This window comes from Pseudophryne corroboree, chromosome 4 (genome assembly GCF_028390025.1).
Source record: "Pseudophryne corroboree isolate aPseCor3 chromosome 4, aPseCor3.hap2, whole genome shotgun sequence".
NCBI lineage: Eukaryota > Metazoa > Chordata > Amphibia > Anura > Myobatrachidae > Pseudophryne > Pseudophryne corroboree.
This window is the reverse complement of record NC_086447.1, coordinates 752447577-752464577: the sequence shown is the minus strand read 5'-3', so window position 1 is coordinate 752464577 and position 17001 is coordinate 752447577. Positions and strand designations below refer to the sequence as shown.

The window sequence follows — 17001 nt, the reverse complement described above, 5'->3', positions numbered from 1 at the left end:
CAGTGTTCTCCTAATTGAAAACAACTGTGTCGGCTGCAGTTCTTTGCCAAGAGAGCAAATTCAGCTAAATATAAGGAGTTTGGAAGTTATGTCCTTTTCCTCATTCCTGGAACATGTTCTCATCCATTAAAAATGGGTCAAAACAGACATGGGTTGCACAATTCAGAAATAACAAAACAAAAGCCCTCACGTGATTCACAACTCAATCAGCCTTTGTTCATACAATCGTAGTATTAGTGTTTAGTGTTTACTTCTATTTGCCGGGTTAAGTAACACTGCAACTACTATACAGGGGTGCGTAAGTGCAAGTCAAGGAAACTGCACCTTACCAGGAAATTTTTACTGTTCTTTGAAAGACACATCTCACTTAAATACAACCACGGCACCCATTTTGTGGAATTAACCAATAGTCATACAGAAAGCAGTCTTACCCTTTACTAGACAGCCTGTCAAGATCCCGGCGGTCACAATACCGATGCCAGAATCCCAACAGACGGTGAAATGCCGCCACTGGAATACCGGCGCCACAGGTTTTTTTCTCCCTCTGTGGCTGTGCACGACACCCATAGAAGGAGAATATAATCTGTGGCGAGCGCAGCGAGCCACCGTTCCTGCTGCGTAGCGAGCCCACAAGGGGTTTTCTACCGCTCGCCCCGCTGCCGGCATACTGGTGGCCGGGACCCGCTGTGCTGTCGGGATCATGACAGCTGGGATCCCGGTCGCCGGTAACATGTATGTATTCCTTACTAGGATGTAGTGACATAAATAATACCCCTTTTTCACTGCCGCTAAAACCTGGATTATTGCACTGATAACCCGGGAGTAGCCGAGTACAAAAGGGTTAACCTGGGTCCAGAGATCAGGGAATCCAAGCCGGGTATGTTGCAGGGTTGGTCCAGGGAAGGACCCGGATCTCGGTGTAGTGTAAACTGGTAAGCCAAGCAGCAGAACTGCACACAAGCAGTGAAGTAGCAAACAAGGCAATTAGCCAGTTCCTGATGCCAGTCTAAAAGAGGTCTCAGCCGGGTCGCACCCAGGTTGGTCCCATGTATACAGAGCTGGCCCTAGGCATAGGCAAACTAGGCAAATGCCTAGGACATTTGGTGTGCCTAGAGACACAAGCAGGTTCTGCTGATTACAATGATATGCGGCATGCCTATATTCTGTTTGTGACTGCGGCTGTATCTGCATATAAAATGCTGTGTTGCAGTGGAAATCACTGTAACGTAGCGTTTTGTTTGCAGATACAGTCACAGTCGCACACAGAATATAGGCATGCCACATATCATTTTAATCAGCAAAAGCTGCTTGTGCAATCTAGCCACAGAGTATTGCAAATAAGATGCATTTTCATAAAAAAAAAACCTGTGCACCAAATGTGCGCACTGTTCCTATTTAAAATATACCGTAGGGGGTAGGAACACAAAAACAAGTACTACTATGGGTGAGGGATGATCATGCTGGGAATGGGGTGCTGGGTCAGAGGCGGAACTAGCGGCGGTGCTAGGGGGCACCAGCCAAAATCTTGCCTAGGGCATCATTTTAGGTAGGGTCAGCCCTGCATGTATAAAATCCTGGGTGTGATCTGGCATTTTAATCTGAAAGTGGTATAAGCCACTTGTTTGCAATATACAAGAGGCTCTGGTTCCAAGTGACCGCTGTGTCCGATTCAGCCTATTAAGTGATGAGCGGATTCGGTTTTACTCGGTTTTACTCGGTTCTCAAAACGGCATCTTATTGGCTCACGGATGTCACGTGTTTTGGATAGCCAATAAGATGCCGTTTTGAGAACCGAGTAAAACCGAGTAAAACCGAGTAAAACCGAACCTCGCTCATCACAAATAGCTGCCTCTGCTACATGTAAACCCATATAACAGACAGCTTCAGTTTACTGCGGGTGAAACCGAAGTCTTCTCTGTATATATATATATATATATATATATATATATATATATCTGTAAACTCACTGAGAAATGTGCTAATTAAATCATTTGGGTTGCAAATATCAGGTCTTGAATTATTCACTTTAATTAACATGACTTATGAAGTGAAGTCACACAAAGCTACCATACATTTTTGCCTCAGATATGAAGTGGGCCCATCACCTACATACACATAGTGGGCACAGCATTTTTCTCTCAGTGATGTCACTGGTCACTAAAGAATGTGCAGGCTTCATTCAATCTCAAACATTGGTTCTGTCCACAAGATGGCTGCCTAGATGTGACAGGCAGAGTTGTGTTTATAATGGATGCTGCTTAGTATTGCGAATAAAGACGCTTTCAATTAGCAATTTTGCACCCCATGATCTTCTTTTCAAAGTTTTACTTTTAGAAGGAAAATTAGGTAATTGGCTGACTGGTAATAACCAGCTGGTAAAGGGAAAAAAAGGAGAGGTTAATAAAAACAGATAAAATAAACAGGCCATTCTGTGGTGCCCCACTGTAATGGGAAGGGGGGGATGTGGTTAATATGCCAGCTGTTGGGATCCCGGCAGTCGGAATACTGACGCCAAAATCCCGACACCCGTCAGAATCATGACGGCGGGATCCAGAAAGGGTCAGGAAATTGATGCCGGAATCCCGACAGCCGGCATACCAACCATTGTAAGTATACCGTGGCTTAGGTTTAGGGCCGGGGAGGGAAGTGGGGGTTAGTTTGGCCGCCACCAGGGGGGTGAGGGTTAGGCTGTGGCACAAGAGATGTTAGGGTTATGCACCCCCCGGTGAGGGTTAGGGTTGGGCTGCGGGGAAAGGAGGGTTAGGTTTAAGCTGCGGGAATGGCGGGGGTTATGTTTAGCCACCATCGCAGGGAGGTTAGGGTTAGGCTGTGAAAAGGTTGAGTTAGGAGAGAGGGGAGAATATCCCTTACTCATGCTTCGGGATCCCAGCATCGGTTTTATGACCGCCGGAATCCCAGCCGTCGGTATATTATACCTAACCTGTAATGGGAGTTGGACTGATTTATGGAGGGAGGGTAGAGGCTCAGGGTATGGCACAGACTTACTGTAGGAGCTTTCTCTTATCACAAATTCTAGGAAACATGATCCAAACTCATCAGGAACTCGTAGTGAAATTACTTTCTTCTGCAGCTTTGTAGATTTCCTCACCACAAAGGTCTGTTAATAGAAAAACATATAATTAGGGACATTGTAGTAGCAAATTAATAAATAAATAAATAAATAAAATGTATAACCTTTAGTGAAAGACTATCAAAACAGTGGTTTAGCAAAAAGCTGTCTATAGGCGGTATGTACTAAAGGTGTATTGCGGACAACAGCCTGTCTTCGGACTTTGTGCCCTATTCAGAGATGGACGCAGATCGTTGCACACACAGCCAGATCTGCGTTCATCTCCTCACATGCTAGGGGCCGCCCAGCATGTGTGAGGCCACCTCCCGATGCATCTGCATTTTTTTAATCAGAGCAGCTGTTACGCAGACGCCCCAAAAGTGGTCCAGGTCTGCCCCCGTTTGCCACCCCCAACTTTGTTTCGCTGCTCGGCGAACGCCCGGCGTTGGCAATCACATTGTGGTTGCATTTCTCATGTGTACTAACCCCGACAATACCGGGCTTCAGTGCAATTGGTGAGTGGCGTTACCCTATGGAAACCTATAGGCTTCTTTCTGCATTGTGCTTTGAGAGGGATCCAGTCGGATCCCTCCCAGCACCTCCCGAGGTTTCCACATCCCTCTACGCATGCACAGTGGGACTCCCGGGACCGAAACCCAGAAGTGCTGGCAATGCAAAGGACAGCTCTTATCGGAAGAATATGTTAGTACATATGCAATTAGTATCACTGCGAAGTATGGCGGAATGTACCGCCATAGTTTAGTACATCCCACCCCATGAGAGATCTTTTTTTGTTAGCATTTTTAATATCAACACTTACATTTTAATTAGACCGTTTATTATTATTACAATTTTCTCTAACGTCCTAGTGGATGCTGGGGACTCCGTAAGGACCATGGGGATAGACGGGCTCCGCAGGAGACATGGAAACTTTAAGAAAGAATTTAGGTTCTGGTGTGCACTGGCTCCTCCCTCTATGCCCCTCCTCCAGACCTCAGTTTGATACTGTGCCCAGACGAGCTGGGTGCTTTTCAGTGAGCTCTCCTGAGTTTGCTGAGAGAAAGTATTTTGTTAGGTTTTTTATTTTCAGGGAGCTCTGCTGGCAACAGATTCCCTGCATCGTGGGGCTGAGGGGAGAGAAGCAGCCCTACTCTCTGAAGATAGGTCCTGCTTCTTAGGCTACTGGACACCATTAGCTCCAGAGGGTTCGGTACGCAGGATCTCACCCTCGCCGTCCGGTCCCGGAGCCGCGCCGCCATCCCCCTCGCAGAGCTGGAAGACAGAAGCCGGGTGAGTATGAGAAGCAAAGAAGACTTCACAGGCGGCAGAAGACTCCGTGTTCTTCACTGAGGTAACGCACAGCACTGCAGCTGTGCGCCATTGCTCCACACACCTACACATACTCCGGCCACTGTAAGGGTGCAGGGCGCGGGGGGGGGGGAGGGCGGCCTGGGCAGCATTTGGGACCTCTTTTGGCAAAGTTAAGCATATATACAGCTGGGCACTGTATATATGTATGAGCCCCGGCCAAAAAATTGCATATTTAAGCGGGACAGAAGCCTGCCGCCGAGGGGCTTCTTCCTCAGCACTCACCAGCGCCATTTTTTCTCCACAGCTCTGCTAAGAGGAAGCTCCCCAGGCTCTCCCCTGCAGATACACGGTAGAAGAGGGTAAAAAGAGAGGGGGGGGGGGGGGAGAACATAATTAGGCGCAAAAAGCAATATAAACAGCAGCTACTGGGTTAACATTAAGTTACTGTGTTATTCCTGGGTTTAGAGCGCTGGGGTGTGTGCTGGCATACTCTCTCTGTCTCTCCAAAGGGCCTTGTGGGGGAACTGTCTTCAGAGAGGGCATTCCCTGTGTGTGTGGTGTGTCGGTACGCTTGTGTCGACATGGAAGGCTATGTGGAAGCAGAGCGGGAGCAAATGAATGTGGTGTCTCCGCCGACGGCGCCGACACCTGATTAGATGGATATGTGGAAGGTTTTAAATGATAATGTTAATTCCTTGCATAAAAAGTTAGAAAAAGCTGAAGTCTCGGGACAGTCAGGGTCCCAACCCGTGCCTGATCCTATGTCGCAGAGGCAGTCAGGGTCTCAGAAGCGCCCACTATCCCAAACTGTTGACACAGATACCGACATGGATTCTGACTCCAGTGTCGATTACGATGATGCAAAGTTACAGCCAAAATTGGCTAAATCCATCCGTTATATGATTATAGCAATTAAGGATGTGTTGCACATCACAGAGGAAACCCCAGTCCCTGACAAGAGGGTGCATATGTATGGGGAAAAGAAGCCGGAGGTAACCTTTCCCCCCTCACACAAGCTGAATGAGTTATGTGAAAAGGCTTGGGAATCTCCAGATAAAAAACTGCAGATTTCCAAAAGGATTCTTATGGCGTATCCTTTCCCGCCAACGGACAGGTTACGCTGGGAATCCTCCCCTAGGGTGGACAAAGCTTTAACACGCTTATCCAAGAAGGTAGCCCTGCCGTCACAGGATACGGCTACCCTCAAAGATGCTGTGGATCGCAAACAGGAGGTTACCCTGAACTCCATTTATACACATTCAGGTACCTTACTGAGGCCGGCAATCGCGTCGGCCTGGGTGTGTAGTGCTGTAGCAGCATGGACAGATACCTTATCTGAGGAAATTGATACCTTAGACAAGGATACTGTATTGTTGACCCTGGGGCATATTAAAGACGCTGTCCTATATATGAGAGATGCTCAAAGAGACATTAGTCTACTGGGTTCTAGAATAAATGCTATGTCGATTTCTGCCAGAAGGGTCCTGTGGACTCGGCAATGGACAGGTGATGCCGACTCAAAAAGGCATATGGAGGTTTCACCTTACAAGGGTGAGGAATTGTTTGGGGAGGGTCTCTCGGACCTGGTCTCCACAGCTACAGCTGGAAAGTCACATTTTTTGCCTTTTATTCCCTCACAGCCTAAGAGAGCACCGTATTATCAAATGCAGTCCTTTCGATCACAAAGAAACAAGAAAGTCCGAGGTGCGTCCTTTCTTGCCAGAGGCAGGGGCAGAGGTAAGAAGCTGCACAACACAGCTAGTTCCCAGGAACAGAAGTCCTCCCCGGCCTCTACAAAATCCACAGCATGACGCTGGGGCTCCACAGGCGGAGCTAGGCCCGATGGGGGCACGTCTTCGAAATTTCAGCCACCAGTGGGTTCACTCCCAGGTGGATCCCTTGGCGATAGAAATTGTGTCTCGGGGATACAAGCTGGAATTCGAAGAGATGCCCCCTCACCGATACCTCAAATCGGCCCTACCAGCTTCCCCCCACGAGAGGGAAAAAGTGTTAACTGCAATTCACAAATTGTATCTTCCACAGGTGGTGGTCAAGGTTCCCCTCCTTCAACAGGGAGGGGGTTATTATTCGACTATGTCTGTAGTCCCGAAACCGGACGGTTCGGTCAGACCCATATTGAATTTAAAATCCCTGAACATATACCTGAAAAGGTTCAAGTTCAAGATGGAATCGCTGAGAGCGGTCATCGCAAGCCTGGAAGGGGGGGATTTTATGGTGTCTCTGGACATAAAGGATGCATACCTTCATGTCCCCATTTATCCACCTCATCAGGCGTACCTCAGATTTGTGGTACAGGATTGTCATTACTAATTTCAGACGTTGCCGTTTGGTCTCTCCACGGCACCGAGAATATTTACCAAGGTAATGGCGGAAATGATGGTACTCCTGCGGAAGCAAGGGGTCACCATTATCCCGTACTTGGACGATCTCCTCATAAAAGCGAGATCAAGAGAGCAGTTGCTGAACAGCGTCGCACTTTCTCTGGAAGTGTTACGGCAACACGTCTGGATTCTGAATATTCCAAAGTCGCAGTAGGTTCCTACGACTCGTCTGCCTTTCCTGGGCATGATTCTAGACACAGACCAGAAAAGGGTTTATCTCCCGATAGAGAAAGCTCAGGAACTCATGACACTGGTCAGGAACCTATTAAAACCAAAACAGGTGTCAGTACATCACTGCACCCGAGTCCTGGAAAAGATGGTGGCATCACACGAGGCCATTCCCTTCGGCAGGTTCCATGCGAGGACCTTTCAATGGGACTTACTGGACAAGTGGTCCGGATCACATCTTCAGATGCATCAGTTAATCACCCTATCCCCCAGGGCCAGGGTGTCACTCCTGTGGTGGCTGCAGAGCGCTCACCTTCTCGAGGGCCGCAGATTCGGCATTCAGGACTGGGTCCTGGTGACCACGGACGCAAGCCTCCGAGGTTGGGGAGCAGTCACACAGGAAAGAAATTTCCAAGGTCTGTGGTCAAGTCAAGAGACTTGCCTTCACATCAACATCCTGGAACTAAGGGCCATATACAATGCCCTACGTCAAGCGGAGACCCTGCTTCGCGACCAACCGGTTCTGATTCAGTCAGACAACATCACTGCAGTAGCTCATGTAAACCGGCAAGGCGGCACAAGGAGCAGGGTGGCGATGGCGGAAGCCACCAGAATTCTTCGCTGGGCGGAGAATCACGTAAGCGCACTGTCAGCAGTGTTCATCCCGGGAGTGGACAACTGGGAAGCAGACTTCCTCAGCAGACACGACCTCCACCCGGGAGAGTGGGGACTTCACCAGGAAGTCTTCGCACAGATTACAAGTCGGTAGGAACTGCCACAGGTGGACATGATGGCATCTCGCCTCAACAAAAAGCTACAGAGGTATTGCGCCAGGTCAAGAGACCCTCAGGCGATAGCTGTGGACGCCCTGGTGACACCGTGGGTGTTCCAGTCGGTCTATGTATTTCCTCCTCTTCCTCTCATACCCAAGGTGCTGAGGATAATAAGAAAAAGAGGAGTGAGAACAATCCTCATTGTTCCAGATTGGCCACGAAGGACTTGGTATCCAGATCTGCAAGAAATGCTCACAGAGGACCCGTGGCCTCTTCCTCTAAGACAGGACTTGTTGCAACAGGGGCCCTGTCTGTTCCAAGACTTACCGCGGCTGCGTTTGACGGCATGGCGGTTGAACGCCGGATCCTAGCAGAGAAGGGCATTCCGGATGAGGTCATTCCTACGCTCATAAAGGCTAGGAAGGACGTGACAGCTCAACATTATCACCGTATATGTTGCTTGGTGTGAGGCCAGGAATGTTCCTACGGAGGAATTCCAGCTGGGCCGTTTCCTTCACTTCCTACAGTCCGGAGTGAATTTGTGCCTAAAATTGGGTTCTATTAAGGTCCAGATTTCGGCCCTATCCATTTTCTTTCAAAAGGAGTTGGCTTCTCTACCTGAAGTTCAGACGTTTGTAAAGGGAGTGCTGCATATTCAGCCTCCTTTTGTGCCTCCAGTGGCACCTTGGGATCTTAACGTGGTGTTAAGTTTCCTGAAATCCTACTGGTTTGAACCACTTAAAACCGTGGAGTTGAAATATCTCACGTGGAAGGTGGTCATGCTATTAGCCTTGGCTTCGGCTAGGCGTGTGTCAGAGTTGGCGGCTTTGTCACATAAAAGCCCCTATCTGGTTTTTCATGTGGATAGAGCAGAGTTGCGGACCCGTCCACAATTACTGTCGAAAGTGGTTTCATCTTTTCATATAAACCAACCTATTGTGGTGCCTGTGGCTACTACTGACTTGGAGGATTCCGAGTTGCTTGATGTGGTCAGGGCTTTGAAGGTTTATGTAGCCAGAACGGCTAGGGTCAGGAAAACAGAGTCGTTGTTTATCCTGTATGCATCCAACAAGCTTGGTGCTCTTGCTTCAAAGCAGACTGTTGCTCGCTGGATCTGTAACACGATTCAGCAGGCTCATTCTACGGCTGGATTGCCGTTACCAAAATCGGTAAAGGCCCATTCCACTAGGAAGGTGGGCTCTTCTTGGGCAGCTGCCCGAGGGGTCTCGGCATTACAGCTGTGCCGAGCTGCTACTTGGTCGGGTTCAAACACCTTTGCAAAGTTCTACAAGTTTGATACCCTGGCTGAGGAGGACCTCATGTTTGCTCAATCGGTGCTGCAGAGTCATCCGCACTCTCCCGCCCGTTTGGGAGCTTTGGTATAATCCCCATGGTCCTTACGGAGTCCCCAGCATCCACTAGGACGTTAGAGAAAATAAGATTTTACTTACCGGTAAATCTATGTCTCGTAGTCCGTAGTGGATGCTGGGCGCCCGTCAAAAGTGCGGACTTCTTCTGCAATGCTTGTATATAGTTATTGCTTCAATAAGGGTTATGTTATGGTTGCATCAGGGTTTGACCTGATGCTCTGTCGTATGTCATACTGTTAACTGGTTGTTTTCACATGTTATACGGTATGATTGGTGTGGCTGGTATGAATCTTGCCCTGGATTACCAAAATCCTTTCCTTGTACTGTCAGCTCTTCTGGGCACAGTTTCTCTAACTGAGGTCTAGAGGATGGGCATAGAGGGAGGAGCCAGTGCACACCAGAACCTAAATTCTTTCTTAAAGTGCCCATGTCTCCTGCGGAGCCCGTCTATCCCCATGGTCCTTACGGAGTCCCCAGCATCCACTACGGACTACGAGAAATAGATTTACCGGTAAGTAAAATCTTATTATTATTATACAAAAGTATCAGTGTTACTGATTGTGGGGATGACTGCTTTTCGGAGCTGAATTGCTCCAGTGCTAAGTATTCCCCTTTGCAACTCACGGCAAGATGGATATTTAATCACTGGGCGCCACGCGGCCCGATGATGAATCGGGCCCAAAACAATTACACTAAATGTAACAACCTAATAGTAAATGCTAAAATAGTGGGCCGCCACAACATGCAGTGTAAGGGACAGAGCAGAGCTGCTGCACATGCCCAGTGGTAGCAGCTTCTTCTACCAAGTTTACTGTGTGTGTGGATCTGAGTTCTCATTCAGTGCACTGGACCAATGACTACGTACCAGGAAGAGACAGGCGCCTTACCATGAGGTGGGAGAATGTGTGCTTAGAAAGTGCAGTACAGGTTCTATTATATTTGTGTATTTATTTATTTATTTATTTATTATGGTATGATTAACCTTTTCCTGACCACTTAACTTATTTATATTATTTAAATATGTTTGATACAGTCTACTCTATACTATAGATCATGTATAGTGTTAAATATTAATAATGTATTCCAAACACTATCCAGTGTATAACAACTTTTAAAAAGACAGGTGTTTACATTAATGTCCAAGGTCAATACTAGGTTCTTCTACCATTCCCCCAGACTCCCACACCTGCTCCAATGTTACGCAGAGTGGGAGGTTTGGAAACCCCCCTCTAAAAATCCTGCATTTACAGCAGCTTTTAACGGCAATAATTTTTGCATGTATAATAAATCAATACATATATACCATACAAAAACTGATTTCATATCCTATTGCATGCTGTGCAGTGATGTCCAGTGATGAAATCACATTTTCCATATAGTAAGGCACGTGAACGATGAGGCTGGAGGAAGCCAGTCAGCTTGTGTATATAAGATAACAGTACACATGCTACCTATAAGATAACAGAGTACACATTCTACCATGACTCACCTTTAACTCTTTTTAGCCTTGTAACAACAAATTATACCAGTTTGTCCTTAGTGTACCAACCTCTTTGAAACTTTAACATCATGATTTCGAGTTAAGCTATGGTGCCCCCTCCTCCAACATTAAATCTGTCTGTACATGTTACATAATGAATTACTTGTAACTCTATAGTACATGAAGTCAAATATACCATAACTCGCATAAACTGTCCCAATTTCAAAGGAGCGGCCCTTGCACTGACACGGACAAAGCTTTGCTTAAAGTATGCATGGTTGTGTGGAATTGGGGTGGGGCTTAGTTTGTCCCAATTTTGTATTTGCAAACATTAGGAGGTATACAGTACATGTTAATTCTGAAAGTTCTCACCATTGTAGACATCCCTACAGATCTCTACAGACACTTTGTGTCAGTATTTCACAGACCTGTACAGTATATATTGAGATGATTTTCAGTGATGTTGGACATAACAAAACTTTCCACTAACTACACGTTAAGGTCATGTGCATAACGGTATCCGTTCACATGGTCGACCATGTTATGGTCGACAGTCATTAGGTCGACCACTATTGGTCGACATTGACATGGTCGACATGGACACATGGTCGACACATGAAAATGGTCGACACGTGAAAGGTCGACACATGAAAAGGTCGACATGAGTTTTTTTTACTTTTTTTTCTTTTGGGAAACTTTTCCATACTTTACGATCCACATGGACTACGATTGGAACGGTAAAGTGTGCCGAGCGAAGCGAAGGCACCATGCCCGAAGCATGGCGAGCGAAGCGAGCCATGCGAGGGGACGCGGTGCACTAATTGGGGTTCCCAGTCACTTTACGCAAAAAACGACACCAAAAAAAGTAAAAAAACTCATGTCGACCTTTTCATATGTCGACCTTTCATGTGTCGACCATGTGTCCATGTCGACCATGTGTCCATGTCGACCAATAGTGGTCGACCTAATGACTGTGGACCATAACATGGTCGACCATTCATACCGGAACCGTGCATAACATCTTTTGTTCAGTTGCACATAAAGGACAGTAACTGAACAGCTGAGTACGGATGGTGTAATGGCTAGCATTACTGCCTCACAGCACTGAGGTAATGGGTTTGATTTCCCTAACTGTGTGGAGTTTGTATGTTCTCCCCGTACTTTCGTGGGTTTCCTCCCACAATCAAAAAATATACTGTAGGTTAACTAGCTTCTGACAAAATCAATCCAAATATGTGTGTGCGTGTAAATGTGCTAGGGAATATAGATTGTAAGCTCCACTGGGGCAGAGACTGATGTGAATGGCCAAATATTCTCTGTAAAGTGCTATATAAATAACTGGTAATGAATAAATATCCCCCTTTGTAGGTGTTATTGCACTTTTTGAAGAACTACTCTAAACCTCATGAGAGACATCAACAGCGACACTAAACTTGCAGGAAAGGAAAACGCCCGGATAGTACTCCACAGTCTGTAGGAACAATATTATAGCAAAATTTTCTGTCAAAAGGGTGGAGATTTCCTTGAGAGAAGAAATGTGTGGCAGGAATCCAGCCCAATTCAAAGTACTCCAAGAGCAAACAGAGCCAAGCTCAACTTTATCCTCAAAAGCTCAGCACAATCTCAGGCAGCAAAAGCTGGTAGCCTTAAAGGTTCGACTGAGGTTCAGCAACATAATAATTAACCAACTCTAAAGCAACAGCCATTTATTAAGCAACATTCATCAGGGTTATACGTCGTGTTTATGAAGCATATGGGTGCAACCTTTACTACGCACATTTGTGCTGCTTATAAATAGTATAACCAGCTGATAATCACAGAGCTGCAGCTGTTGAGGGCCAGGAATGTCATACAGTACTCTGGGAATTATAACTTTTAATAATGTACCATTGTATTCCCAAATTGCTAACATTTGTAATAACAGGTGCTGGATAGCATAGCGTGCATGTTGCATTGATATGTATATAGGCCCTCATTCCGAGTTGATCGTTCGCAAGGCGATTTTAGCAGAGTTGCTCACGCTAAGCCGCCGCCTACTGGGAGTGTATCTTAGCATCTTAAAATTGCGAACGATGTATTCGCAATATTGCGATTACATACTACTTAGCAGTTTCAGAGTAGCTCCACACTTACTCGGCATCTGCGATCAGTTCAGTGCTTGTCGTTCCTGGTTTGACGTCACAAACACACCCAGCGTTCGCCCAGACACTCCTCCGTTTCCCCGGCCACTCCTGCGTTTTTTCCGGAAACGGTAGCGTTTTTTCCCGCACGCCCATAAAACGTCCTGTTTCCGCCCAGTAACACCCATTTCCTGTCAATCACACTACGATCACCGGAGCGATGAAAAAGCAGTGAGTAAAAATACTATCTCCATTGTAAAATTACTTGGCGCAGTCGCAGTGCGAATATTGCGCATGCGTACTAAGCGGAATTTCACTGCGATGCGATGAAAAATACCGAGCGAACGACTCGGAATGAGGGCCATAGTGTTTGCATGTGTTGTGGCCTTGTTTATGGAAAGCTACTTGTCCCAGGATACTACATACTGTATGGAACAGCAGATCTGCTAAAAGAAAAAAAAGAAAAAAGATTTTTGTTCCTCATTAGTAGAACTGTCTGAATGTATAATACGAACAGAAGTATAAAAATTAGTGTTCTCTGCTACACTACATAGGATAAAGCAACACAGGCTGTGAGTATAACTGTTACAATGAATGTCTTTACTGTAACATAAATCTCTGCAGGCCCCAGTTTGCAGCGGTAATGTTAGAGGTTAGCTATAGTATAATTCTCAATTATTTACATTAATTTAAAGCATTGTATCTACTGCCAGTGTACAGTAAGTACTGTAGTTGTCAGTTTATCACCTGTTACCTATTTATTGCACCTCTACTTATACGTACCCCAGGCGGCTGATCTTGCAGGATGTCTACAACCTTGTCATCATTCAGACCTAGCTGGAGCCACACAGGGTGAGTGTGGAGGAGTTTGTCTAGGATGCTGGGCTTGTAGGCGATACTCTCGTATCCGGAGTCTCGAAGGAAAGCTTTTTTTTCAACCAGTACATTTTTCTCCATTTCTTTTTCAATGCTGTAACAGAAAAAATATAATTAAATGAATGTTATGCTCAGTATATGTATATAGGCTTGGTTAGCATTCTAATCTAATCGGGGTGGAATTACTGATAAAATGTATTTTTGCAGCAGATGCCAGATAGTGAAATAATTTGGCAGCGACACAAAATTGGCAGCATATTGGCAGAATACCACTTTATCGGAGCTGGGCCTTGAACTGTATGTCAGTGACAAGTTACTTTTATCTAAGTCCCTACAAGGAGCTCTCCTTTGTAGTTATGAGAGAGGCACTTCCGTGCATTAGACGTCTTACTCATAATGGAGTATAGCTGTTCTATGTCATGAATCACTAATGTCATACACAGAAGTGTGGATTTCATGTTAGTATATTATATTTGCACCAATTAAATCTTTCATCAGTGTTTATGGTTTGTATTTCTTGATCTGTCCATTTCTGCATATTATTATCTATACTTACTGACACTGGTGTAGTATTAGGTTGTGCATCCCTTTTTCAGAATAAAACACTAATTGTAGATTCCGTTTGCATACAGTGGTTTTTAAAGGGTAACTATTCATTATTATATGAAAACTTGGCGACTTCTAAAGTTGTCAGTGCCTTCTCCTATATTAGTAGTGGGATGTAGTCACAATACCCACGCCTGCATCCCGACCCCTCATAATCCCGACAGCTAAACCTGATTACTATGGGCGCGATATGTGCTTTAACAGGGATGACTTTAGAAAGGAGACTGGGCGTGATAAATAATTTGAATACCACCCAGTAATTCATGCATGTAATTTCAGTATAAGAAATCACATGTGAAATGCTCCATAAACTGTTCCCTACCAGCAGGGCCATAACAAGGTATGTGCTAAGGGGGCACCGCACATAGCGCTGCTGTGTAGAGGGGCACTGTTGGCGGCACTTGGCAATTATCTGTTTTAATTACTTCACTTGCAGCTTCCCCCCTTTTTGAAGCCCAGCATCTCCTGACCACCCCTGTCTCCTACCCCCACCCCTTCTGTTGCTAATACCTATACAACATTCAACTTGAGATCTCTTTGTTATTCAGTCCCACTGTCCTTTATTACATTTCAAGATACTGACATACCCGGGATTCTAACCCATTGCCTGTGGCATTGCAGTCAGACAATCTATTCATTTAGCTATCTGCCCTTGCATAGAAAGGTAGATAATTCTAAGCTAGATAATTGGATGTGTCGAGCTGAACACTAATTAGATCTGCTCAATTGCAACGCTGATTATTTAAGTACCAATAGCTTCATATAGTGTTCACAGTTTTTATGCAGGATCAAATAGCTCAATGAGTAGGATATTTGATTAGAATGCAACAGGTTAAAGGTTTGAATCCTGGGTATGGCAGTTTATTGAAATGTGTTATTTAATAAAGGGCATTGTAACTGAATAACAACGAGCTCTTAAGTTAAGTGCATGAATATGGTATAATGAGGATTTGTGTCCAAATCCATTTTATTGCAGTGGTCTGTAAATATATATAAAATGTGGGAAAGGGCATCATAGCATGGGTTTTCTCTGAGATCAGTTTTGACATGCTCCTTCCCCATGAGGCATGCATCTTACATCCCTATTGGAAAAATGGGGGGGGGGGGGGGGGGGGGGGGCGGCAATTCTCTCTCTGGCGCAAGGCACCAAAAAGTCTAGTTACGGCTCAGCCTACCAGTAACCTGCACACATACCACAATCATTTCTCCAAATCTATTAGTTTGGCTACTGTGGTACTGTATAATAATATTATATCAAACAGATCAATATCTAAATCCTAGCCAACCTAGATTGTTAATGGTTAATATAAAACACTCCATAAATATATATTTTTTTATATGTTAAAACAAATAAAAACAGTTTAAAAATGAAAGTGAAGGGCCAATATGTCACATGTGAAAAGTAATCTTAGGAAAATGCTGGCTATTTTACCCAAACCCTGAGGTGTAGCTATAGTGGGTAAAGGGTGTGCACTGCACATGTGCCCATGAGTCAGAGACACACCCTGCATCCAGAACACTGTTATCAGGCTACCTGCTGTCAGAGCTGTAACTAGACATTCTGGTGCCCCATGCCAGAAAGAGAATTGGTGCCCCCCCCTCCTCATATTGAAAGTAGGGACAGTGCATGCCTTATATACATTACACCACACAGTAAGGCCCCTTATACATGTTATGCCACACAGTAGTTCTCCTTATACACATTAAGTCACACAGTAGTACCCCTTATGCATGTTCCGCCATATAGTAGAGCCCGATATATGTTACACCACAGTAGAGCCGCTTATACATACACGTTACACCACAGAAGAGCCGTTTATACACATTACGCCACGTAGTGCCCCTTTACACATTATTCCTCCTTCTGCTCATTCTTTAGGGTTATTGCTATGGAGGCAAGGGGTACATAGGGTTATAGCTACGAACGTGAAGGGTTATTGCTATGGAGGCAAGGGGTACATAGGGTTATAGCTACGAACGTGAAGGGTATAAAGGGTTATAGCTATGGAGACGAGGGGTATATAGGGTTACAGGCTGGTGCAATCAGTAAGTGAAGGAACAGGTGGCATATGACTGGTTTGGCTGGCCCCATTCTATAGCTGGTGAATGAGGGGACAGGGAAGGGCCTGGCAGTGGCACTATGCTCTCTTTGACCTGGGTGAGATGAGGATAGTGGCTGTGTCAGCAAAGTGCGCCAGTGATGCAATAGCCGCACACTACATCAGTGAATAGAGGTCCTGGAAATGTGGAGGTTTCTAACTTCTTTGTAACAGAGCTGCAGTGGCATTTCAGTGTAACATATAACTATGTACTTTACCTTCTTTGATATATGAACACTTTGAATATATACTGTATTACATTGGAATAAACTGTATCAGAGAGCATACTGTCACTATACATTTATATTCACATATACTGTATGTCTGCATCTCTGTACCAGATACATATATCAGAGTTTTCATTCTGTAGCTCCCTGTTTCCAGTCACAAAACATGGGCTAGTCCAATGGGAACTCCTATGGCGGAATGATTAGGTCTTCTGCCTCCTGGAAATAAAACTCTGGCATGGTAGTAAAATGTTTCTGCAGCATATGCATCTCATAAGCATGGCCATGTAGTAAAGTGACATGCATGGTTTATTGTTAATCCTGCTTCACCACATACTACCAAATAACTCAGATGTCCTATGCCTTGTGTTTAGGGTTGGCAGTATGGTTAAAAGGAAGGGCGTCTGCAGATATTGTTTCTTGATAGGAATGAATGATTCATGTTTGTGTCTACAGCAATCCTATGGCTTCCGATATAGAGACACATCATTAGGCAGAT

At 45.3% G+C, this 17001-nt stretch overlaps 1 protein-coding gene and 1 long non-coding RNA gene across 3 annotated transcripts in view; one reads left to right on the top strand and one right to left on the bottom strand.

Moving 5' to 3' along the window:
• Positions 1 to 17001, bottom strand: part of RIN2 (Ras and Rab interactor 2) — a 333537-nt gene that overhangs the window by 75630 nt on the left and 240906 nt on the right. For both annotated transcript variants that reach the window (XM_063918164.1, XM_063918165.1), the window contains 2 exons: positions 13478 to 13664; positions 3007 to 3118 (listed from right to left, as the gene is read on the bottom strand). In XM_063918164.1, the coding sequence (XP_063774234.1) occupies positions 3007 to 3118; positions 13478 to 13664 (299 nt within the window). The remainder of the gene's footprint in view (positions 1 to 3006; positions 3119 to 13477; positions 13665 to 17001) is intronic.
• Positions 1 to 17001, top strand: part of LOC134910304 (uncharacterized) — a 52767-nt gene that overhangs the window by 29549 nt on the left and 6217 nt on the right. The gene's annotated exons all lie outside the window — the stretch shown is intronic.